Source organism: Ceratotherium simum, chromosome 8 (genome assembly GCF_057802395.1).
Source record: "Ceratotherium simum simum isolate JZ-2026a chromosome 8, ASM5780239v1, whole genome shotgun sequence".
In the NCBI taxonomy this organism is placed as follows: Eukaryota; Metazoa; Chordata; class Mammalia; order Perissodactyla; family Rhinocerotidae; genus Ceratotherium; species Ceratotherium simum.
Genome location: NC_141907.1, coordinates 42,304,856 through 42,325,935, shown reverse-complemented (window position 1 = coordinate 42,325,935; position 21,080 = coordinate 42,304,856). Strand labels below are relative to the sequence as shown.

The window sequence follows — 21,080 nt, the reverse complement described above, 5'->3', positions numbered from 1 at the left end:
GCTGAGGAAGACTGGCCCTGGGCTGACATCCGTGCCCATCTTCCTCCACTTTATATGGGACGCTGCCACAGCATGCCTTGCCAAGCAGTGCGTTGGTGCGCGCCTGGGATCCGAACTGGCGAACCCCGGGCCGCCACAGCCGAGCGCACGCACTTAACTGCTTGTGCCACCAGGCCAGCCCCTATTATGAATTTTTAAACATGTGTACCAAAACCATTAGATTGTTTTTCACACCGTCATAGAAGATATCCAGAAGAGTACTAAAAAATATATATCTATCATATATATTGTTAAACTATAATATATATAAATATATATATTGCTAAAAAATGTATTTTTCCTAAATTTTCTCAGAGTGTGTGTGTTTGTGATAGTTGAATGGGGGAATAACATAATTTCAAAAACTCCCTAAAAAATAATTTTAAAAAGTTAAGATAGCAAATGATATAGTATGAAGAGAGTACTTCCTTATCTAATGAATTGGGGTCTTTTTACCATGTTCTTTCTTTTTGACCTCAGATTTTTTTTAACTTATAGAAATTTCCTTTGTTAGTTAAAGGAAAATAATCCTCCTTGACTATATTTTGAATATTGAAGACAATCTAGAAAAAATACCAACTTGATACCAATTTTGCTTTTATCAGATGTAGTAGAGCAGTATGATTTAGAAGAAATGAGACAAGTGACCAGTTTCTGTGTGTGGCTTCTGAAGGAAAAGAGTTTATATGATATAGTCTTTAAAAATTAATAATAATTCAAATATGGTCAAAGATAGCCTTTATTTTGCATTATGTAGTATACACCGTAAAATATAATGTCTATACCCAAGGACTGAAATTGTAAAGGTTGCTTGATTGAGGACATGTTTGACATATAAAAGTATTTATTGAATGTTGACTCATAAGTAGTTTAAACATTTAATCATCAAATTTTAGAACTGCAAAGAATCTTGTTATCTAGTCCAATCCCTTTATTCTGCAGCTGAGGAAACTGAGAAAGAGGGAATCTACCTCAAATAAAGGAGCTAGACAGGGAGCTAGTGAACATTTTATAGGCAAAAAACAGGTCAAGAGAGTGGCAAAGGTGACACCTAAGGCTTAGTGCAAGATAACTAATCTAGGAGAGGAATATTTTTGAGCCACATATAGAAGTACCTTCTTTATTGAGGCAGATCAAAAGCCAGGAGAACTAAAGAGTGAAAATGAAGGTTTCTGGTCCAGATAGAGTGTCCAAACCTAGAAGTCATATCAAGATACAGTTTCTGAAAAAGAATGAGTTCACCAAACTTGGAAACTGTTAAAAATCAAATAATTATTTGTTTAGCATCTATTCCATACAGAGTTGGAACAAGGGAAAGAATTGATTGTAATTTAAGGCATTTTAAGTTTGGAATAAAAATGAGCTCTGGTCAACTTGCATCTTTCTGTGTTACTATGTTTTGTTTTTGTTGGTTTTCCTAGTAAAAAGTCCTTTGGAACAAATTTTAACCTTTAATTTTGCTAAGCTAAGAAGAAAAGGGCTTTTAAAAAATTACGAAATAAAGGGCCAGTACTGTTTATCTAGAGATCACATATCCTGGTGTAGTAAAATGAGAGCAATTCTAGAACCTAAAGACCCATGGAATTGAGTTAGATAAAAGGGAGAAAGCCTGAAGACATAACTAGTGGGTAAGCTGCAGCCACATAGTGCAGTAGAAAGGGCAAGGCTTTGGAGATAAGACGACAGACCTTTGCTCAAATACTGACTCCATAATCTGTGGTGTTACACTTCTCAGATCATCAGTTTCCTCATCTGTAAAAAGAGGATGATAATACTTGCCTCATAGAAAAGTTGTTGTGATTAAATAGATCTATATAGTATGAAACACTTGGTATATAGTTAGTTCCCAGGAAATACTAGCCCCATTTTCTCATTCATTCATGCATGCATTCTCCTGTGTGTCAGAGGCACTATCAAAATTGTTTTAAGTGATGGAATATAAGTGAAATTTTTTTAAGGTAAAAATCTATTTAAATCTTTTTAAAACTTTTTTTTTCTCCTTCTACAGGTCATCCTCATAGAATTTTTACCAAAGACACCGATTTTTCGACCAGATTAGCATTTACTTTATTTATAGAGACTTTCCAAGTATGTTGTCTTTCCAATGGTGCCTTGCTTGGTGCTCTCCTGGTGGTGACATAACATTGGTTCTACAGAATCGTGTGGTGTTTTTTTCTGTTGTTTTTTTTTTTTAGTAACCGCATGTTCTAAGTGTGCATTTTTGTCAAACTTTGCAACAGTTATTTCATACAGATGTTTAATACTTAAGTTATTGTGCTCTTTTCTGTTATGTATTCTGATTTTCAAGGATTACTTTTTTGTATTATCAAAAAAATACATTTGAACTTAGCATAAAAAGTGGCCAGCCTTTTTTATTTTATCACCAAGGTACACACAATCCTTTATTTATTAATTCCTTAATATAGAAAAACACCTTTGTAAGGCTCTTGTTATCTATTCTAGGAAGCACACTCTTTGTATTATTCTTCTTCCTTTTAAAATTTAACGTAGTCATTATTTTAAAATAGTAAGTTTTCTTTAATAGCTTTTTGGAACCTAACATATCCTTTCTCATACAATTCCTAATGCTCTTTTTACAGCAGAAATATCTGTAACATTATGAAGACCTATCAAAAAGTTTTGAAAGTCTTCCTGTCTTCAAAGGTAGTAAGGCAGGATTAAATTATTTTTATTAGAATAGACAAATTGATGAATGATATGCATGCATCTAATGGTTACTAGAGCTCAGGATCACAAAATATAGTAGCATTACAATCTGTGTATATTTTTGATCAAGATGATGTTAATAATGGCCTTACTTGGGTTATTTTTTATTGTTTATCAAATCTTATATACAAAAGTATGGAAATATTCCTTTTGAAAATTTCTAAGGAAAATATTTCTCCCAATGTAACACAATTGTAAAATGGATATATGTTTCTGAAAAGTTTTTGAAAGAAAGCAAAAGTCCTAGAATTAAAAGTAAGCAGGTGTTTAATACCCCCATTGATATTTAGAACAGATCATTACTAAGAATTGGAGGACATATTTAGTACTGTTTTTATCCACTAGTTTTCTTTCAGTTCAGTTATGTATACTTTTTTGATTGAGAGTTTGACATATAAGTTCGAATCTGATCAGCTTATTTCTTTTAAATGTATACAAGCATACATTTCTTTTTTCTCCTTTTGGTTGTACATATCTCCATGCATTTTAAAACTTTCTAAATTTCTGAATGGCCTATGTGTAAATTTTTGTTTTTATAAACCTGAAATTATACAAGTTTTAATGTGTGTCAAGAACTTGTTCCATACAACTGTGGTATCGAGCAATAATGTGAATAACTTTTGAAATTATATGAACTATGCTTAATAATTTGTATTAAGAATTGGTACCACTATATAATACCTTTTTTTCCTTGTATTAAATCTTTTAAATACCAGTTTCATTAATTTATATACCTGTATTTTTTAAAAAGTATTTCTTTGTACTTCTCCAAAGTACTGTAATTCTATATAAATTTGAATAGTTGAATGCCAGTATCTTATATCATATATCCTATATTGGACATTAGGAAGTGTCTTTAGGATTTTTTTTTTTTTTTTTTTTTGGTCTGAGAATTATTTGTTTCCATTGCCCTCCAAAAACACTTACCAACTTGAATTTATAAAACACTTTTCCTATGAGGAGCTCAAAGTACAAAAAATTCAAATACTTCTCACTTTATTTACCTTGTAACTAGGGTGTGTCTGACCCCTATGAAGTAGTACAATTAAAAGGTAATGTTATTCAAAAACTCTAGAATTTCTCTGTGGTTTCAATGTGAAAAATTATTTTATGGAGAATGCTAAATCTGCCTCAGGATTCAGAAAGAGCAGAAAAGTGTGATAACTGTGTAGACTATGCAACACAGTGTTCCATATCTAAAATTTTGTAAGTTTATAGAGCACTGTATTGATCAGCTTTATAGGAAGAACTGTACCTATTTAGACATAATAATTTTTCCTCTTGTTATTAGTCTTCTGTAAATTATAATTTTAAAATTATTTTATTCCCATATTTTAACAGTAAGATAATTTTCATAGTTGATAATATTAAGTATAGAATTTTTAAAAGCTTTTCTAATTTTGAGAAATGTGTCAGTTGCTTTAGGATTCCCTGAAATGCGCACTCTTGTATTTCTAATGTATATATAGAAAAGAACTGTGAATGCTTAATATGTGGCATTACCATAAGCCAGTTATGCCTAGAGTGATTAGATTTCCAGTCTTGGGTTTTCATTAGTAGCCCCCAGTATAAGCCCCCTGGGGGCTTTTACTTTCATGAATCATGGATCTAAGTGCCCATGTTACTAGGAATTGGAAATGTCGGAGATGCGATGTGAACATTAGTGCAAAGGAAATATTTCTTCAGTTCCTGTTTTATGACTTAAAGTTTGTGAGACATGAACCATAGGTACTTTTAAAACTGTCCAAGAAAAGATACAATTGGCAGAAAATCTAATGTATAGATTTTTATATAGGTTAAGTGAATAATTTATGATCTTTGTTTATACATTACTGGCATTTTACAATCAGTCCACTATTCCTGTGTAGAAACATTCTTTTATCAAATAATGTATTTTGCAAACCCTATTATATTTTAATACATGACTTTTGTGTATCTAGGTTAAAATATATACTCCAAAACCTAATAACTGTAGTAGAACTGGAGTAACACATTTAGCTTCTAAGGTAGATATTGCCTCTCTCTCGCAAGTGGGTCACTTTACTTATGTAAAATGGTCATCAGATGCTTTATTAAACCTCTTTGATGACTAGGTTTCAGTCATTTAAAATACAAACATAATTTTGGCCTAAAATCAAGAAGTGTTCAAACCTTGAATAATAGTAAACAATGATTTCTTTTTCTTACTAGAAAGACTAGTTTTGTAATTGAATAATTTTAAACCAGGAAGAACCACAACTTTCTCCATGGTTGTGTTTTCAGTGTTATTTGTAGAGCGCTTCTGATTGCTTCTTTATATTAGTAGACACAGGCCAACCATATGAAACTGACAACATTCTGTATTAATCTTTGGTTATAAAAGAATGATACTGAATAGTAACATGTATAGTTGGACCCACAGTTGCATGAGTTCCAACTACGCTAGTTTTGTATGACATTATGTACATAGACTGTTTCAACTTTTATGGTATTCTGCTTCACAATTAAAACCTGTAGCTGCATGCCTGATTTTTCACTGTTAATATTTGCTTTGGCTCAACTGTTGGTTAGTAGTACTAAATCAAAAGTGCAATGTGTTTAAAACTGTCTTTGACTGAATTCCAACATCTAGTCCTGGACTCCTCTTTCCTTTTCCTATCCTACAGAAGAAGGACTGTGGATCCTTTTGCTGCCCTCTTGGTTTCCAGAGTCTTCACCCAGGCGTGGACGTATTTCAGAATTGCCTTTCTATCTTCTCCAAAGCTCCCAGTAACAATGTTATTCCTTTGCATTCTTGGTTAGGTGTTTAGAAGGCCAGTTAAAGTGAGTTAGTCACATTAAGGGGTGAATGACTGACTCTCAATTCTGCTAAGGTGGTATTTGCTTTTTTAAGAGGGAGTTGCTTAACTTAAATTTCCAACTGGTACAGTGGTACAATTGATATTTTCCTTTTCAACAGACCCTATCAGTCCAGACTTTCCAAGGAGGGAGTAATAGGATGGTTGCATCTGAGGCTTCTCAAACCACCATTTCTGAAGAGACCTGATTTATATCTAGTGTTAGGGCAGAAAGAATAGGCTCAAGGCCAGTCCTAAACCAAACTGTTAATTATCCCGTAATAGTTTGTGTTTAAATACTCTTTTAAAAATGAAATAAAGTAACTCTCAATTTTCCATAGATATAATAGCCAACTTTATTTTTACGAATATACCTTTTATATATGTTGAGATTTGAAGGAAATTGCCTTTAAATCTTGAGTTATCTTGTTCTGTACATTTATAAAGTTTTTTAGATAGTATTGTAAGAGAAGCCTAAATATTGTTTATATTGTTAGTCATAGTTCTGTACGTTTGTTTCTGTAGTCAGTGCAGTGTGGGGGTGTTCTCCCCACCCTCCCAGCCCCCGCCCATGGTAAATTGAAACAACAGAGATTGTTTCGTAGCCTTAATAGAGAATACTGAAAACAGAAATTTAGAATGCTGATCCTGATTTTGAATTCATTTCTGATACTCTGCAAGATCATCACGTTTTTTGGCCTGTTTTTATTTTCATTTCCACAAAAGGAAGATACTATGACTACCTCATATTTTTTAATCATTTATTTTGCTCTTATTTATTAACTCCTCTATGAAAGTAAGTAGCTAGATGTTGAATAGTAATGATTGAGTAGCTTTTTGACTTATTTACAATGTCAGCAGAAACTTGTGTTATTATCAAATTTTGCATTTAATATTAGAGTACTCCCTGTATGTACTTATGGTAATGCTTTGCATGTTAAAAGTCAGGTAAACATTAAATAGAATACTTGAGAAAAATTTCTTTCCAATAAGACCTTTTAAAATATAGTTACATCTTGGATACTTAAGCTAAATCATGCCTTTTTGTTTTTTTTTTTTTAACATTTCCTCTACTTCGTAAACATGGTGCTTTGAATTTGAGAGTTGACTGCTTTTTTTCTCTTATGAAAAATAGGTAATATATTGCTTTCCTAGCTCTTTATCTCGGAAATAGTTCAATGAACTAACCACACCAGACATTCTTAATTTTGGCAGATAAGCTATCTGCCTTTTTTTTTTTTTTTTTTTTTTTAAAGAAACATAATGTCAGCCAGCCTCCAAGAGAAATAACAGATCAGTGTTTTGGCTACTCTTCTTTATTGGACCATAATGTACCCTCAAACTGCAGATTTTTCTCTCCTATTATCTCTCCTACTAGTTCTTAATTTAGTAAAACTGGTTCCAATTCTTTCTTGACAAATACTATATGCATTTAAAATGTTCTAGAAGGAAAGAGTATCCTATTCCCTCAAGAAACTTTTTGTACTAAATAAAAGACCACTTCCTTCTCTTCTTTCTCTTCTAGTAGCAGCTTATTTAATTAGGTAATTACAACAATCTCATTGCATTGCCATGAAGTCTTCATAAAAAGAAATTTGTTTTAACTGAAGTTATCAAAGCCCTTTTAAAGTCTCTATTTCTGGGGCCTGCCCCATGGCTTAGTGGTTGGGTGCACGTGCTCTGCTACTGGCGGCCCAGGTTCGGATCCGAGCGCACACCAACGTACCGCTTGTCCGGCCATGCTGAGGCAGCGTCCCACATACAGCAACTAGAGGGATGTGCAGCTATGACGTACAACTATCTATTGGGGCTTTGGGGAGAAAAGGAGAAAAAAAAAGGAGGAGGATTGGCAATAGATGTTAGCTCAGGGCCGGTCTTCCTCAGCAAAAAGAGGAGCATTGGCATGGATGTTAGCTCAGGGCTGATCTTCCTAAATAAATAAATAAATAAAATAAATAAAGTCTGTATTTCTTTTTGGAGCTAATGACATTTTGTCCCCTCGGAAAAGTTAAGCATTGTGAAACTGGCAGTGGAAGCAAGGTAGACATGATTGGAAAGCAATATGCTAAAATCTGCTAGCTGAGAGAAATAACTGCATTGTTAGCCTACACTTTGTTTTACAAGGGGGAAAGTTATACAATGGGCAGGAACTGCATACAGCTTTATGCTTCCTTTTATGCATTCTTTATGTATTACAATGGAAATTATTTAAAAAAAATATTGTTCTAGATAGAGTTTTCCTCTGCTATCCTTTGAATAAGTATTCTTCTATTTATCTTTTATAATTTGTGTGACAAACAATTAAAAAAAAGGATTTTAGGAATTTGTTCCTATGTCCTTAATGAGCATGGAATAGTTTTCAAATAAAATAACTCATCAGAAACTTCTGATGGGTGACACCGCAATTATGCAGACCCAAGATCAGGGTCCCTATTATGTTTTCAGGTAATTTTAGTTACATTCAGGTAGTCTAGTGACATTTTAAAAATGAAAATAACTTTGGTAAAATATTCAGTTGAATTTTAAAGGTATGTCTTATATTTTTCTTTCATTATTAAGAAAGTAAAGCCATTGTCGAACAAACATGATCTGTTTTTGTTAAAATGAGATTTTTTTTTTTTTTGGTTAGATAAAAATTTGTTGGCCTTCATATTCTCCATAATTGTGAAGAAAGATATAGATGGGTTATATTTAAGGTTGCTTAGTTTTTGGTCCCATGTTGGTTGTAGTGTATTTAGTCTTGTAAAATTAAATCTTCATTGACAAGGTTTTTCTAGTAAACAGTTGGAGACCTGATTTGAACAAGGGGATTTTTTTGACTTGTTCTTTGCTTGCTTGCTTTGGCTAGTTGATTTTTTGTTGTTTTTAAGTGAGTCTGTTGTAACATGTGACTTCAACACATGATTCCATGCTCAAAACTAAAATATGGGCTAGTTCACAGCATTTGGTCTTTAAAGACTATAATATATTAAATTTTAATTCAATTAGGTGAAGTTGAAAATTGGAGTCTGGAACTTAGTGATCAAATCACTTTAAAAGAAATTGACCAAACTAATGTCTGTTGAAATCACCATGTGAATGAATATGCACACACATATTTCTTCTGTAGACATGACCTGTACAAATATCTCGGAATAAAATAATTGACATTATGATTATGAGTTTAGGAACTATGTGCAGTAAACCTATAGTTTTATGTGTTCGTGAACTTGCATTATAGTTGGAAAAAAGAATAAGAAAAAAATACAACTTCTCCAAAGATCTTGTTTAAGTTGTCCCTAAATTTTAAAAGCCAATACAGCTTTTAAATAGGATTCTTGATTATCCTATTTAGGTTTAGCATTGGTTTTTAAGTTTTCAAGAGGAGGCAGAAATAAATCTAATCACTACTTCTGTAAATACACATATTTAGCAATATTTAACTGAAGTTGATCTGTTGCATTGTATCAAGTTACTATTTGTCATACAAACTTTTATTTTTTCATTTTAATTGACCCAAATTCTAGTGCAAACCTTTAAAAAATATTTTCATATACATGGAAAAAAATATATGCATGTGCATATACACACACACAGTTGTAAGATAAAGTAATTATAACAATTCACTAAGACATGTCTTTGCAGTGGGCAGTAAAGATGCTTTTACATCCATCACCTGGATTGTTACAGTTAAAATACAGACTGACAATTGATTCTATTTGAAACATGTAAAAACTAAGGGAAATTTTGTGTTTGTGGATTATTTCTATGTTTCCTTGAATCATCTCAATATTGTAGTTTTAAAAGAATTGATTCCTTATTTTCTGAATTACTAGTCTTTCATTTACTTTCTTTTATCCTGAAAAGAAAAATGTGCGAGTTCTCAGAAGTATATTAAGTTTTCTTTTTCACAAATGGAAACCTAAGCAAAAATGCTATTACTGCTATTACTATTATTGTCTTAAAAATCCATCACAGAAAGCCTAAAAGATAGCCCAACCTTTTGTACCTACAGTCTTAGATATTGTTAGATAGCCATTCAATTCTCTTTGCATTGTGTGTGAGATGAATATTTCTTGAGACTTTTTTGTTTGCTTTACTAAAGAAATCAACGAAGGAAAAAAAAAAAACCTCAAAAAACAAAACAAACAAAAAACACCCTGTAACTCATGTGAAGCATGCAGGGTGTTGTAATTTCAGTTTGCAAAGCGGTGTGATACAATGTTGCTGAGCCAAAAGCACACGATAGATTTAATGTAGCCAATTGTGTACTTTTGAAAAAAAGAGTAACTGTTCCCTGTGAGTTAATTTTGGATTTTTTCAAAATCTCCCTTTTAGGCTTTGTGCTGGATTCTTCCAGACAAATGCGTATTCCATGTGGGCCACTGTTCTGCTAAATGCTCTCAGTTCTCCTTTTGCAATCAAGATTATGTTGCTAAGGAGATTTTGCTTTTATTGGTGCCATTGATTTGTGTTAATACGTTTTGAATACCTCTCCGTATTCTTCCGCAGACAAGGCCAAAAGAAAAACTTCCCCGAGTTTCCCAATTTACATTACAAATGGAGCGGTGGTGTAATGAAGCTGATATAAAGTGGGCAGTTGAAAGGGAACTAAAGAAGGGCACTCAAGTGAGAAATGAAGAAATGTGCCGAGTGTAGTCCATGGGCTGCCTTCGGTCCAGCTGCAGGAACTGGCTCCAGCCAGAGGTAGAGTGTGTGAGCACCTCCCTCTGCAAAGACCACCCACTTTTTTGGAGCCCAGCATACCATAGATTACCTCATTGACTAATATAGGGCCATTTCTGAGGTGGAAAAGAGATGGTTCTCTCTCACTCCTAAATCTCTTTTTGAGTCCTTCTTAGAGCGTGACTGAGGCTAGACTTTCTGTGCCTTATGACTTCCTTTAAAGGAAGCCCTATGAGTGAACCAGTTCTTTTGGTTGTAAGGACTAGCATATTCAAATGCTGTTGTTGGTATGTCTCTAGATGAGAAGGATGTTAACTAGATTAAATTGAAAGTTTTAGTTATAGGTTTCTTACTTTGTGTCATACTCTAAATTCCAAAGACTCTCTTCTTACTATAAAATATTCTGTGAGTGGAAGGAGAATCCAACTAGACATGTCTTGAACCAATGAGGTGATTTGCTTAGGTTGCAGTACCTGAAGGTGCCAAGGATTCCCTTTGTGGAGCAATCGTACCATTTTAGTGGTTTACATTGTTCAAACAGCTTGATGTTTTGTTTATTAATCAGAACACAAAACTGCACTGATATAACTTGAAATTCTAGACATCTTAAATTAGAAATGTCAAAAATAATATAGAAAATATGAAGAAAAATTGCTACACAAGTCTGAGGAAATTAAAAATTGATCACAGGGGAAGCATCTTAAGTGTTAAAAGAACAAGCCTGCATTATTTAGAGATGAAAAATGACTGTTTCTGTCAAAACAGTTTATTAATTACCCCAGCAAAATAAAAGTCTAAATTATCAGTCCTTCAGTGTTGAATGATCTGGGTAAGAAGCTTAAATTGCAGAGGCATTCTACCAGTGGCAAATATGAAATTTATAAAAACATCTGAAAAGGAAATCCTTAATTCTTATATTTATAGTATCTTTTCAGTAGATATTTTTTCCCAAAAGATGCTTGTCAACTTCTGTGCTTCATGGGTAAAATCCCAGTTTCCAGGCTAAATGTAACAATTTTTGTCTTATATCCCCAAATCTTGGTTTACATGTACTTCTGAGCAGTTTTTTTTTTTTCCTGTAATATTTTTAAAGCTTTTAAAATTAACTACAGCTTAGAGACTAGAATTGAAAAATATAGGGATGAATTTATATTTTCAACTGGTATTTCTGGCTATATTTGTCAATGGTTTCTCTATTAATGATACCATTCTTCCATGATATAATCCTAAAGTTAAGAATTATAAGAATGAGTAAAATAGCTAAGAATTAATTATAGATGAAAGGTAGTGAGAAACAAATATTTTTATACTACATATTGAGAGCTTTATTTTTTTTTCAAATTAGAATTAGTCTATTGAAACTGACTTTTAAATTACTCTAAAGTTTAAAATTCTTATGCTTGGAAAGCCTGACCTGAAGAGGTAGGGAAATCTGTTCTGTTGGTATACATAAAATATAAGCAGTATAGTTTTACTCTGAGTATCAAACATGTAACAAAAATTCTCATGAAATTATTTTTCAATGATAGGTAAAATTTACCAGAAGTATTCTAAGATTTATGAACTCTGAAAAGCAGGCTCTTCATAGTCTTCTGTTTGTATCATGCTACTTCCTGCTGGAAGATAATTTGTAAAAGTGTGAGAAATCAACCACTCTGCCCTGATTTTCTGACCAATATTTCTTCTATATACTGCTTAGAGCAAAGTTGTATTAGGTCATTTGTAAATGCATGGCATGTTTTTAAATACTGCCAGAACCGTCAACAATTAGGCTGCACTAGGAATGAGAGCTTTGAAGAAAGTATGTGTGTAGGAAAGCACAATCTTTTCCAATTCTGTCAGCACTGGGTCTTGCTCTTTAGCCATAGCCCACATCCATTTTAAAAAAGGTGGAATCTCAGAGCTGGAAGAAACCCCAGAGGTGTCCAGTGGGGATGTGTGTTAGAATCAACTGGGAAGTTTTTTATTATTGTTTTTTCAAATACATGTGGCTGTACCCTCCCTCATTAGAATTGGGAGGAGTGGGGAGGAGAGCATGTATATTTTGAAAAATTTTCTCAATTATGATAAGATATCTTCCCTTTCCATTCTAACCTTATAATGACCTAGGGAGTTTGTCACTTGTCTCATAGATTGTTAGTGACAGTGCCAGGACTAAAACCCCAGGCATATGACCTCTAGTTCACAAATATGAGGTCTTTCCTGCAATAAATACTATGAATAGAATCTCCCTTTTTGCAAACTTAGGGATTAGAAAAAAAGTTCTAAAAGTGATCATTTGAAATCCAGAAAGTATTACCAAAGTTGATTCTCTGTAATTGAAGAGTGTCACCTATGTCTAGAGCACCTAAAGGCAAATTGTTGAACCGCAAAACCCAAAATTGCTTATCTCCGTTAAGTGATGACATTTTAGCTCTGTCTACTGCCTAACCTGAGAACTGTGACTTAGACATTTAATTATTTATTGCTAGTCCATGTGAAAACATTTAGAATGGCTGGCAGCCTACCAGACCTCGAGTTAAACATTCTACAGCCTGACTAGACTGCTCTGTAGCCAACTTCACATCAGATTAAACACATTCTCTTCATGATAAATAGCTTGGAACCCAAAAACTTGATTTCGTTGCAAAAAATACAAGGGGTGTGTTGTTTTCTAAGTTAAAATTATTTTATGTTTTACTGCCACCATTCCAATTGTGATTGTCAAATGTGTTTTCTTTGGTGGTGGTGAGATGGAAGAGAAATGGACAATAGGGACTTTTGGTACTAATAAAATTTAAAAAGGACTCCAACAAGGCCAAACACAATGCAGCCTAGAGATGAACATTCATGAATTTTGTACTGAAAAAATTTACATTTCATTAACATTTTGAATTACAAAAGCAGGTCTACAAATACTGATTTGTGTGTGTGTGTTCTCACTGCATTTTCCAAGCAAACGATGATGTGATGCTAACTGTATCCTGTTTCCTTACCATTAATTTACCGTTTTATTTTAAAGTGTAAGCTAACAGTGATATGTAGCAACATTAATTTCAGTGAACCCTACTTTACGTTATCTATATAGATCTATGCACATAAACTCCATGTAGTGTTTGTTCTCTTATGTCATAAATGCTTTGGGATAATGAAAGTTACTGTAAACATCATTGCTCAGCTATGTAGTAAACCACAAACTTGCCATTGTAATTCTGCATCAACATGGATAGAAATCAACCGTCTAGATAATGACAATATAAAAATGTAATATTTGATGATCAACATTCACTAGAGTTTAGGATAGAATTATTCAACTCCAGTTTGCCATTCTTTCAAACATGTTATACTTTGGGAAGGTCTGTGAAGTTACAAGAAGTTTGAAAGAGTTGTGGGGGAAATAGTGGCTGACTAGTGAATTGAAATGTTGGAACTAAGAACTCTATGGTCAAGGGAGCTGGCTGTCCAGCAGGCTGCCAGTTGAGGGTAATTGACAAGCAGGTGCCTGAGAAATGACAGGAAAGGCCCTATTTTTAATTATTGGCATCAGTAATAATGACATTATGTCTTTAGGCCATGATTGAAGAAGATATTTTCTGGGAGTAAAATTGTGTATCCTATGAATTGAAGATGTGTTAATTATTCAACTGCAGAAACTTACAACATCTAAAATTGTTGTTTTATTGACTGAAAGCCTTTTGACCAGAATCTCTCATTTAAGAACTTATTCTTGTGCAGTTTGAAAATTTAGCAGCTTCAAAAAAATTAGCAGCTTCAGATATATTTTTGATAAAAGAAAACTGTAGAATATACTTTAAAAATCACAGGAGTTTTTAATACTTTTATGAACGTGCTTTTTCTTTTATGGAATGCCTGGAGCACTCTCAGAAACTTACATAGTTTGAAGTTCTCTTCTTGAAGAAGCAGCCATCAGTGAAGAATATAGCCTTTTGATGTGCAGGATGAATGAACTCTGACAGTTGTCTCTCTTACACTGTCTTCTTCCAACAGTTTGGAGTCCCTATAACTATGCTTCCAATGTGCTATGATTCTTGAATGCCAGATTTTCAAACGTGAATGGGTAAACATAAACAATTTCTTGGTTATCTCCTTTGTTTCCCCATTGAACTACTCTGATTTACTTATCAAAATTGCATTCTTGGGATGAGTTTGTATCAAGATCACAAATGAAATTCATTAAATCATTCAAAATCAACTGAAGAATGTTTTTAATTAAATAGGAAGATGAAATGGAGTACAGGAGCTGGCAATGTTGAAACCAAGATACTTACATAATATGTTAAAATTTGTTCAAAGTATGTTTTGGGTTGATGTTTAAAATCACTTGAGATAATTTAAGCTTAAAACAGGAGGCATAAAAGAAAAACAATTTTTGTTTTTAAAGAATTCAAAGTGTTGGCCAGAGATAGAAAGTCATTAGTAGTCCTGCCTTGGAATAACATTTTGAGTTCAGAATTTGAATTTTATTTTATTTTATTTTAGTTTTTTGGTGAGGAAGATTAGCCCCGAGCTAACATCTGTTGCCAATCCTCCTCTTTTAACTGAGGACGATTGGCCCTGCACTAACATCTGTGCCCATCTTCGTCTATTTTGTATGTGGGATGCCTGCTATGGCATGGCTTGGTAGGCGGTGTGTAGGTCCGTGCCCAAGATCCGAACCTGCGAAACTTAGGCCACCAAAGTGGAGCACGTGAACTTAGCCACTACGCCACCAGGCCAGCCCCAAGAATTTGATATTTAGTTTTATATTTGTTTTGACAAAATGGATATTTTGCTCTCTTCAACAAGAGAGAGTTTAAGGCTTTGAACTTTTTGAAACTGCTGGATATAATTGTTGAAGTTTTTAATACAAATCTATAGAAATAACGAGAATGTCAAATATAATTCAAACAAGATAGAATTTAGTGTTAATAGCAAATCTATTTACTCACACAACTGCCTTTCCAAGATATCTCTTTCTCAAAAACAAGGGAAAACAAATGTGTAAAAAACTTATTATTGTCATTTTAATGCTACTTTCACTATGTGTTTCCTTTCACCCCAATTTTATTCTTAACATTTTAAAAATAAACAGTTAATCCTTTTCCCTGAAACAAAAAGGAATTCAGCTCAATTTCTTAAATTTACTTTTAAAAGCTACCTTGTCAATATACTCTTCATAGGATTGTCCATTACATTTAAGTAGATAAAATAAATTGCCTCTTAATTATCTCACACTACCTTTATGACTTTCTGTTAGTTCCAGAGCTACGTTTTTAGCTTTAAGGAATACTTTCATTGATTTCTTTTTGCCTCAATTCAAAATTCAGAAGGTATAAAAGAGAGTAGTTGCTAGTTTCCATTCTCTTCAGTTTGATTCCACAAAGTCATCATTATATTGTGAGGTTCTTTTGTTTTTGTTCTTAGTATTTATTTTCCTATTGGTTGTCAAGGAGATTTTTTTTATTATACTGTGTCCCCAAGTCATGTAAATAGCTACCTGGAATAGCAGATGAAGACTTCCTGAAAAAATGTCATAGTTTACTTACAAGAAATGATGCTGCTATAACCTAAACACCTGTTGAACTTCTGTTCCTAGGTGAGGGAAAAATCCAGTTAATTATTTTTCAATCCACAATAGATCTTAGGAAAATAGCCTGAAAACCAGTTGTCCACCATCATGGCTAATGCACAGTTTACTAAATGATTAGTGTAGATTTGAGTGCCAGGTAGCAGAACTAGAAATATGTTACTAATGAAATTGGAGACATTTGAATTGTTCTCCTTATTAGATAATAGTTATACTTTAAATTGGTTTGATGAAGGAAGGGTTCAAAGATGGTGCTAAGCTTGGCCCATTCCCAGGCGTTGTGCCAAGTACAAAGGATATCAAAGGAAATAATATCTCTCTGCTTCTGAAGAGTTGAGGCTGGAGGAATGAGCATGTAATGCAGTATGATAAGTGCTGGTAATCAAGGGAATTACATGGTGTGGTGGGGCTACAAAAGAGCAATAATTTTGTTTTCATGGAAAAGTCGATGTCTTCAAAAGAGATAAAGTGATTTTGAAGGATCAGTTGAAACTTAATGGATGTGTGCAGAGGCAGAGACATATGTTGCATTCAAAAACTGAGGGGTTCTGCAAGACTGGAAAATAGGGAAAGATTGTCTGCTACATAGTAATTATCTGTTAAATTAATGAATTATGGGGAAGCATCAAGAGATAAGGCCAGAAAAGGGAGAAAGGACATGTTGTATCATGCTGCAATTTTAACTCTAAACTGAAGCTGTTTGAAGAATTTTTAGAATATGAGTGGACCTGATCAGATCTGTAATTGATAAAGCTCATTCTGACCCTGAAATAAGCCAAAGTAGATAAGCCCCAATGTTAATCTGTTTTAACCTGTAAAGCTAAGTCAAAATTCCTTAATTAAAGAACTCACTGTTTTAGCAATAAGACCAAATAATGGGTAAGATGAAAGGAATGGAGGTGTTGAAAATGGTTTTACGCTTTATTTAACTGAAAGACTATCCTTCTAAGAATTCTGTATAATTGTCTGGGACATTATCAAGGAATCTCGGGGGTCAAAGCTGGAATCTAATTCTGGCTGTGCCGCTTTCTAGCTGTGTGACCTTGGAAATGTTACTTAAAAGCCTGTGCCTCTGTTTCCTCACTTGTAAAATAGATTTAAAATAGAACCTGTTTCAAGAAATAGCTGTAAGGATTAAATAACATAATACGTATATTCCACTGGCAATGCCACCCAACTTAAACCCACCAGAAACACATGAGGAGTTGAACAAAATTGGGTTTGTTACTTGTTGAAACTAGAGCCCACACAATGGGGAATCAGTGGGGGTGTTTCAATCAGAGAGCACTGAAAAGGCTTTATTGTAGGATTTGGGCTCCTGTTAGGTGATTTGGAAGATTTCAAAGAAGAGTTTGCTCTGGATGTAGATGCTCTCAGGAAGTGAGGTAACTCTATGGGTATCTTAATGGCTCTTGTTTAGAAGGTGGGAAGACGAAGCGGAGTTAAAGCTGTAATTGGTGAAGAAGTAGCAGTCGCTGGTAGTAGGTGGGAGAGGGGGAGGTTGCGTATTTTGTGCTTTGCAGTGTGACTTGGTGTTGTCTATACGTAGACAAAATTATGAAGCGGTCTTACCTATTTGTCTCATTTCAGCAGGGTCACAGAGTAACCTTGCCTGATATTGGTGCTCTGTGAGATTATGTCCAACAGGAGAACTGAGGCCTAGCTAATAGTAACAAGCCAGCTCCCCGATGCCAGGGGCTGCTTTTCTCTTTTTCATCACTTAGCACAAGGCCTGGGATAAAATTAAAGCTTAAAAAATATGAGGAATTGTAATTTTGAGCCCAACTCTCAAATGCATTCTGACCCCAGCGTAGTGGACAGTTTGGTCTATTTTTGAGATTAATGTAACAGTGTTGGTCCAACCCTAAGGGCCAGCACCTTCTTACTCCTTTTCTATGTGAATAGATTTTTCTTATGTTTTAGATTTTTACTTTGAGTTAGTATTTTTCATACTCAGAAAGAATAAATCAGAATGTTAAGTTTCTAACAACAGATTTTTTGAACATTTTTACAAAAGTTGAACTGAAAGTTTAAAATCTAATCATTCCAACATCTCCATTTTATGTAAGTGTAACACTATTGACCTTTATAGTGTTTATCATGACTGACCTTAACTATTTATTGAGTGTAGTTGTTCGTATAGTATCTGTGTTCCCTGGTACACCACGAAAGCAGGTCCCTGTTAGCCTTGTGATGTTATCCCCAGCACTTAGCGCTGTGCCTGGCACAGATGAAATGTTGAAGAAATGGTTGTTGAATAACTGAGGAAGGAAGAGAAAAGAAATTGTGCTTGGAAAGCAGAACTTAAATTTAACATATATTGAATGGTTACTCAGTGCCAAATACTATTTTAAGCACCATACAAAAGTTATAATGAAATTCTGGGCTTAGAGGATAGTACCTCTGTTCTGCAAAGGAAGTGTTGACTTAAGCTGGAGTTAAATAACTTGCCCTTTTAGGAAGTGATAAAAACTCCATTCCAGATCTGTGTTATTCAGCAAACATCGTCTTGTATTGCACTAGGAATTCAACTTATCAAAGCCTATCATTAGCAATTGCTGCTTTGTACTTACATCGTCTCCTTCATTTCTCCTTTCCCTCCTCCATCATAGCGCCTAGGAGTCTGTGCTTGTTTTAAACACAACTGTCCTCTACTCTGTGCTTGCACCTATCAGCTGAATGGGGCTAGAGAAAAACCTGTAACCAGTGCTGACAATTTCATTTTCAGTTCATTACAAGTGTCAAATAGTCACTACCCAAAGATCTTACTATGCTTCACAAATATGTTTATTCTCTTACTCTCTGAAGTTACTTTGTCATACCTTCACTTCCCTCTTCAAATGTCCAGCACCAACCTTTCTCTTACTACTAGATCTGTCCACCAGCATGCAAACATTCTCTTTTGCCTCCCATCTTTAAGCAAAATGAAACTCTCCCTGGACCTCACGTCGCGTCTGCCATGTCTCTCACACTTCGCCAAAAGCTTCTCAGAAGCTTCCTCACATTCCAGCTTACTTCTACTCACCCTAACTAGGTTTTGGTTACCCTCTCCCTTGGAAATGCTCTTGTCAAGATTACCAAACACTTCCACTTTGCCAAATCAGTAGTCACTTCTCTGTGTTACTCTGAAGCATTTACTCAGTTGGCCATTCCATCTTCTTCCTACACTGTCTTTTCTTGGCTTCTCTGACAGCGTGCTCTCCCAGGTTCTTGCTCCTTGCTGCACCCATTGGCTCCGGCTCCCCTTCGTAACACTCACATTTTGGAGTGCTCCAGGGCTCAGGTCTAGGACTGGACTTCTGCTCTTCTCTTTTTATACCCTATCTCATCATCTCATCTTGTTCCATGGTTTCGATACTATCTATATGCAGATTTATTACATTGCCAGCTCTGACCTTTCCACTAAGCTACAAATTTGGATTTCCAGATGCCAACTTAACACTTCTCCACTTGAATAACAAATAGACATTTCACTTAAAGTGGCCAAAGCAGAACTCTTGGTTTTTTCTCTGTGAAAACTGTTCTTTCTTCATTCTTCTTCACATCAGTGTATGGCACTTCCTTTCACTCAGGTGTTCAAGACAAGAACCCAGGAGTTGTCATTTCCCCTCATTTGCCATACTTCCTGTCCTCTGCCTCAGAAATACATCCTCAGGACATTAATTTCTCTCCATATCATTGCTTTCACTTTGTCTAAGCTTCCATTATCTTCAGTCAGTTCTTACCTGAATTATTGCAATAGCCTCCTAACTTCTTCCACCTTCCTGCATAATCTGGCCCTTGCCTACCCTTTGACGTTATTTCCTACCTCACAGCATGCAGTCTCACCCACTCCTGTCTGGCTGCACGGTTTTTTTGGTCACTCAAAAAGGAAAAGTTGGGGGCCGGCCCCGTGGTGCAAGCGGTTAAGTGCACGCGCTCCGCTGGGTTGGGATTCTGGGCGCGCACGGACGTACCGCTTGTCAAGCCATGCTGTGGCGGCATCCCATATAAAGTGGAGGAAGATGGGCATGGATGTTAGCCCAGGGCCAGTCTTCCTCAGCAAAAAAAGAGGAGGATTGGCAGATGTTAGCTCAGGGCCGATCTTCCTCACAAAAAAAAAAAAAGGCAAAGTGTAGTCCTCCTTTGGGGCCTCTTATCCATTGTTGCGCCTGTCTAGAATGACCAACTCCTCTTGTCATTCAGATCTCAGCACAAGTGTCCCTTCATGAGTGAAACCTTTCCCAACCACACAGCCCCTCTACCCAGTCAGTTTCCTACCTTATTTTCTTGATTATACTTTTTACAATCTGCATTTATCTTATTCATATTTTTTCATTTGGTATGTCTTCTATTAGAATATCAGCCCCATGAAATTGAGGACCTTGTCTGGCCATTTCAATTCCCAGCACCAAGAACATTATCTGACACATAAGTGCTCAATAAATATTATTTAATAAATAAATTTTGTAGCCATATTTGTTTTAATATAAAAGTGGTGTTACTCCACAGCTTTGACCCTAGGAAAATGTGCCTGGTTTTTCCTGTGCTCTGTGTGTCCATGGCTTCATTGCCTCATTCCTTACTTTGAGAAGCTTTGTCACTCCTTTCACCTACACCAGCCACTGTTAAAAAATAATAGTCTCCAAACCCCTTCAGAATGAAAAGAAGGACAATAGTGTCTTTGAATAAACATCAGTGAGGAAGCTTATCAGTAAATTATCAATATAGGCCAAAACAAAAAATAGAGATACTGTCATAAAAATCTCCCACACACTTGAGTATTTGGTTTGACCCTTGATTTAAATAAACAAGTGTACCTCCCTGATGTAGCTGGTAAAAGGTAAAACACAGTATTATGTGATGTGAAGAGAGATGAGACAAAGGCTTGAGTCTACTTTGAAAATATGTAAATCTCTGATAGGTCATGATTTTAGACCACACACAGACTGTCCTATGAGGAAAAACACAGGAAAGAGAAGCAGCATAAACATTTCTAGCCTTTTGTGTTTGTCCAAAGTAGAGTTTAGAAGATAGTCCTGAGAGTACAGTACTCTTTTTTCCAACCACAGAATATTCTTTCTCGAAATTGCACAAGGTTGTTTTTGTTTTTAATTTTTCAAGTGAGTGAAATAGTGAAACTTACTCTCAATTAATCCAAATATATTTCCAAATGTAAGAATGTGTGTGTGCTGAGTAGACTTTACTAAGCTTTTAAAAGTGCAAAGCAGAGTGTGATTACTACTCTTATTTAACTCACCTTGTTTCTCTCATTCAAAATTTGTTTT

At 34.8% G+C, this 21,080-nt stretch overlaps 1 protein-coding gene across 1 annotated transcript in view; it reads left to right on the top strand.

Moving 5' to 3' along the window:
• The window catches only part of CHIC2 (cysteine rich hydrophobic domain 2), a 62,165-nt gene extending 58,678 nt beyond the window's left edge, over nt 1-3,487 (top strand). The window contains exon 6 of the mRNA XM_004419068.3: nt 2,048-3,487. Within this exon, the coding sequence (XP_004419125.1) occupies nt 2,048-2,098 (51 nt within the window). The 3' untranslated portion in view covers nt 2,099-3,487. The remainder of the gene's footprint in view (nt 1-2,047) is intronic.
• Nucleotides 3,488-21,080: the final 17,593 nt, after the last annotated feature.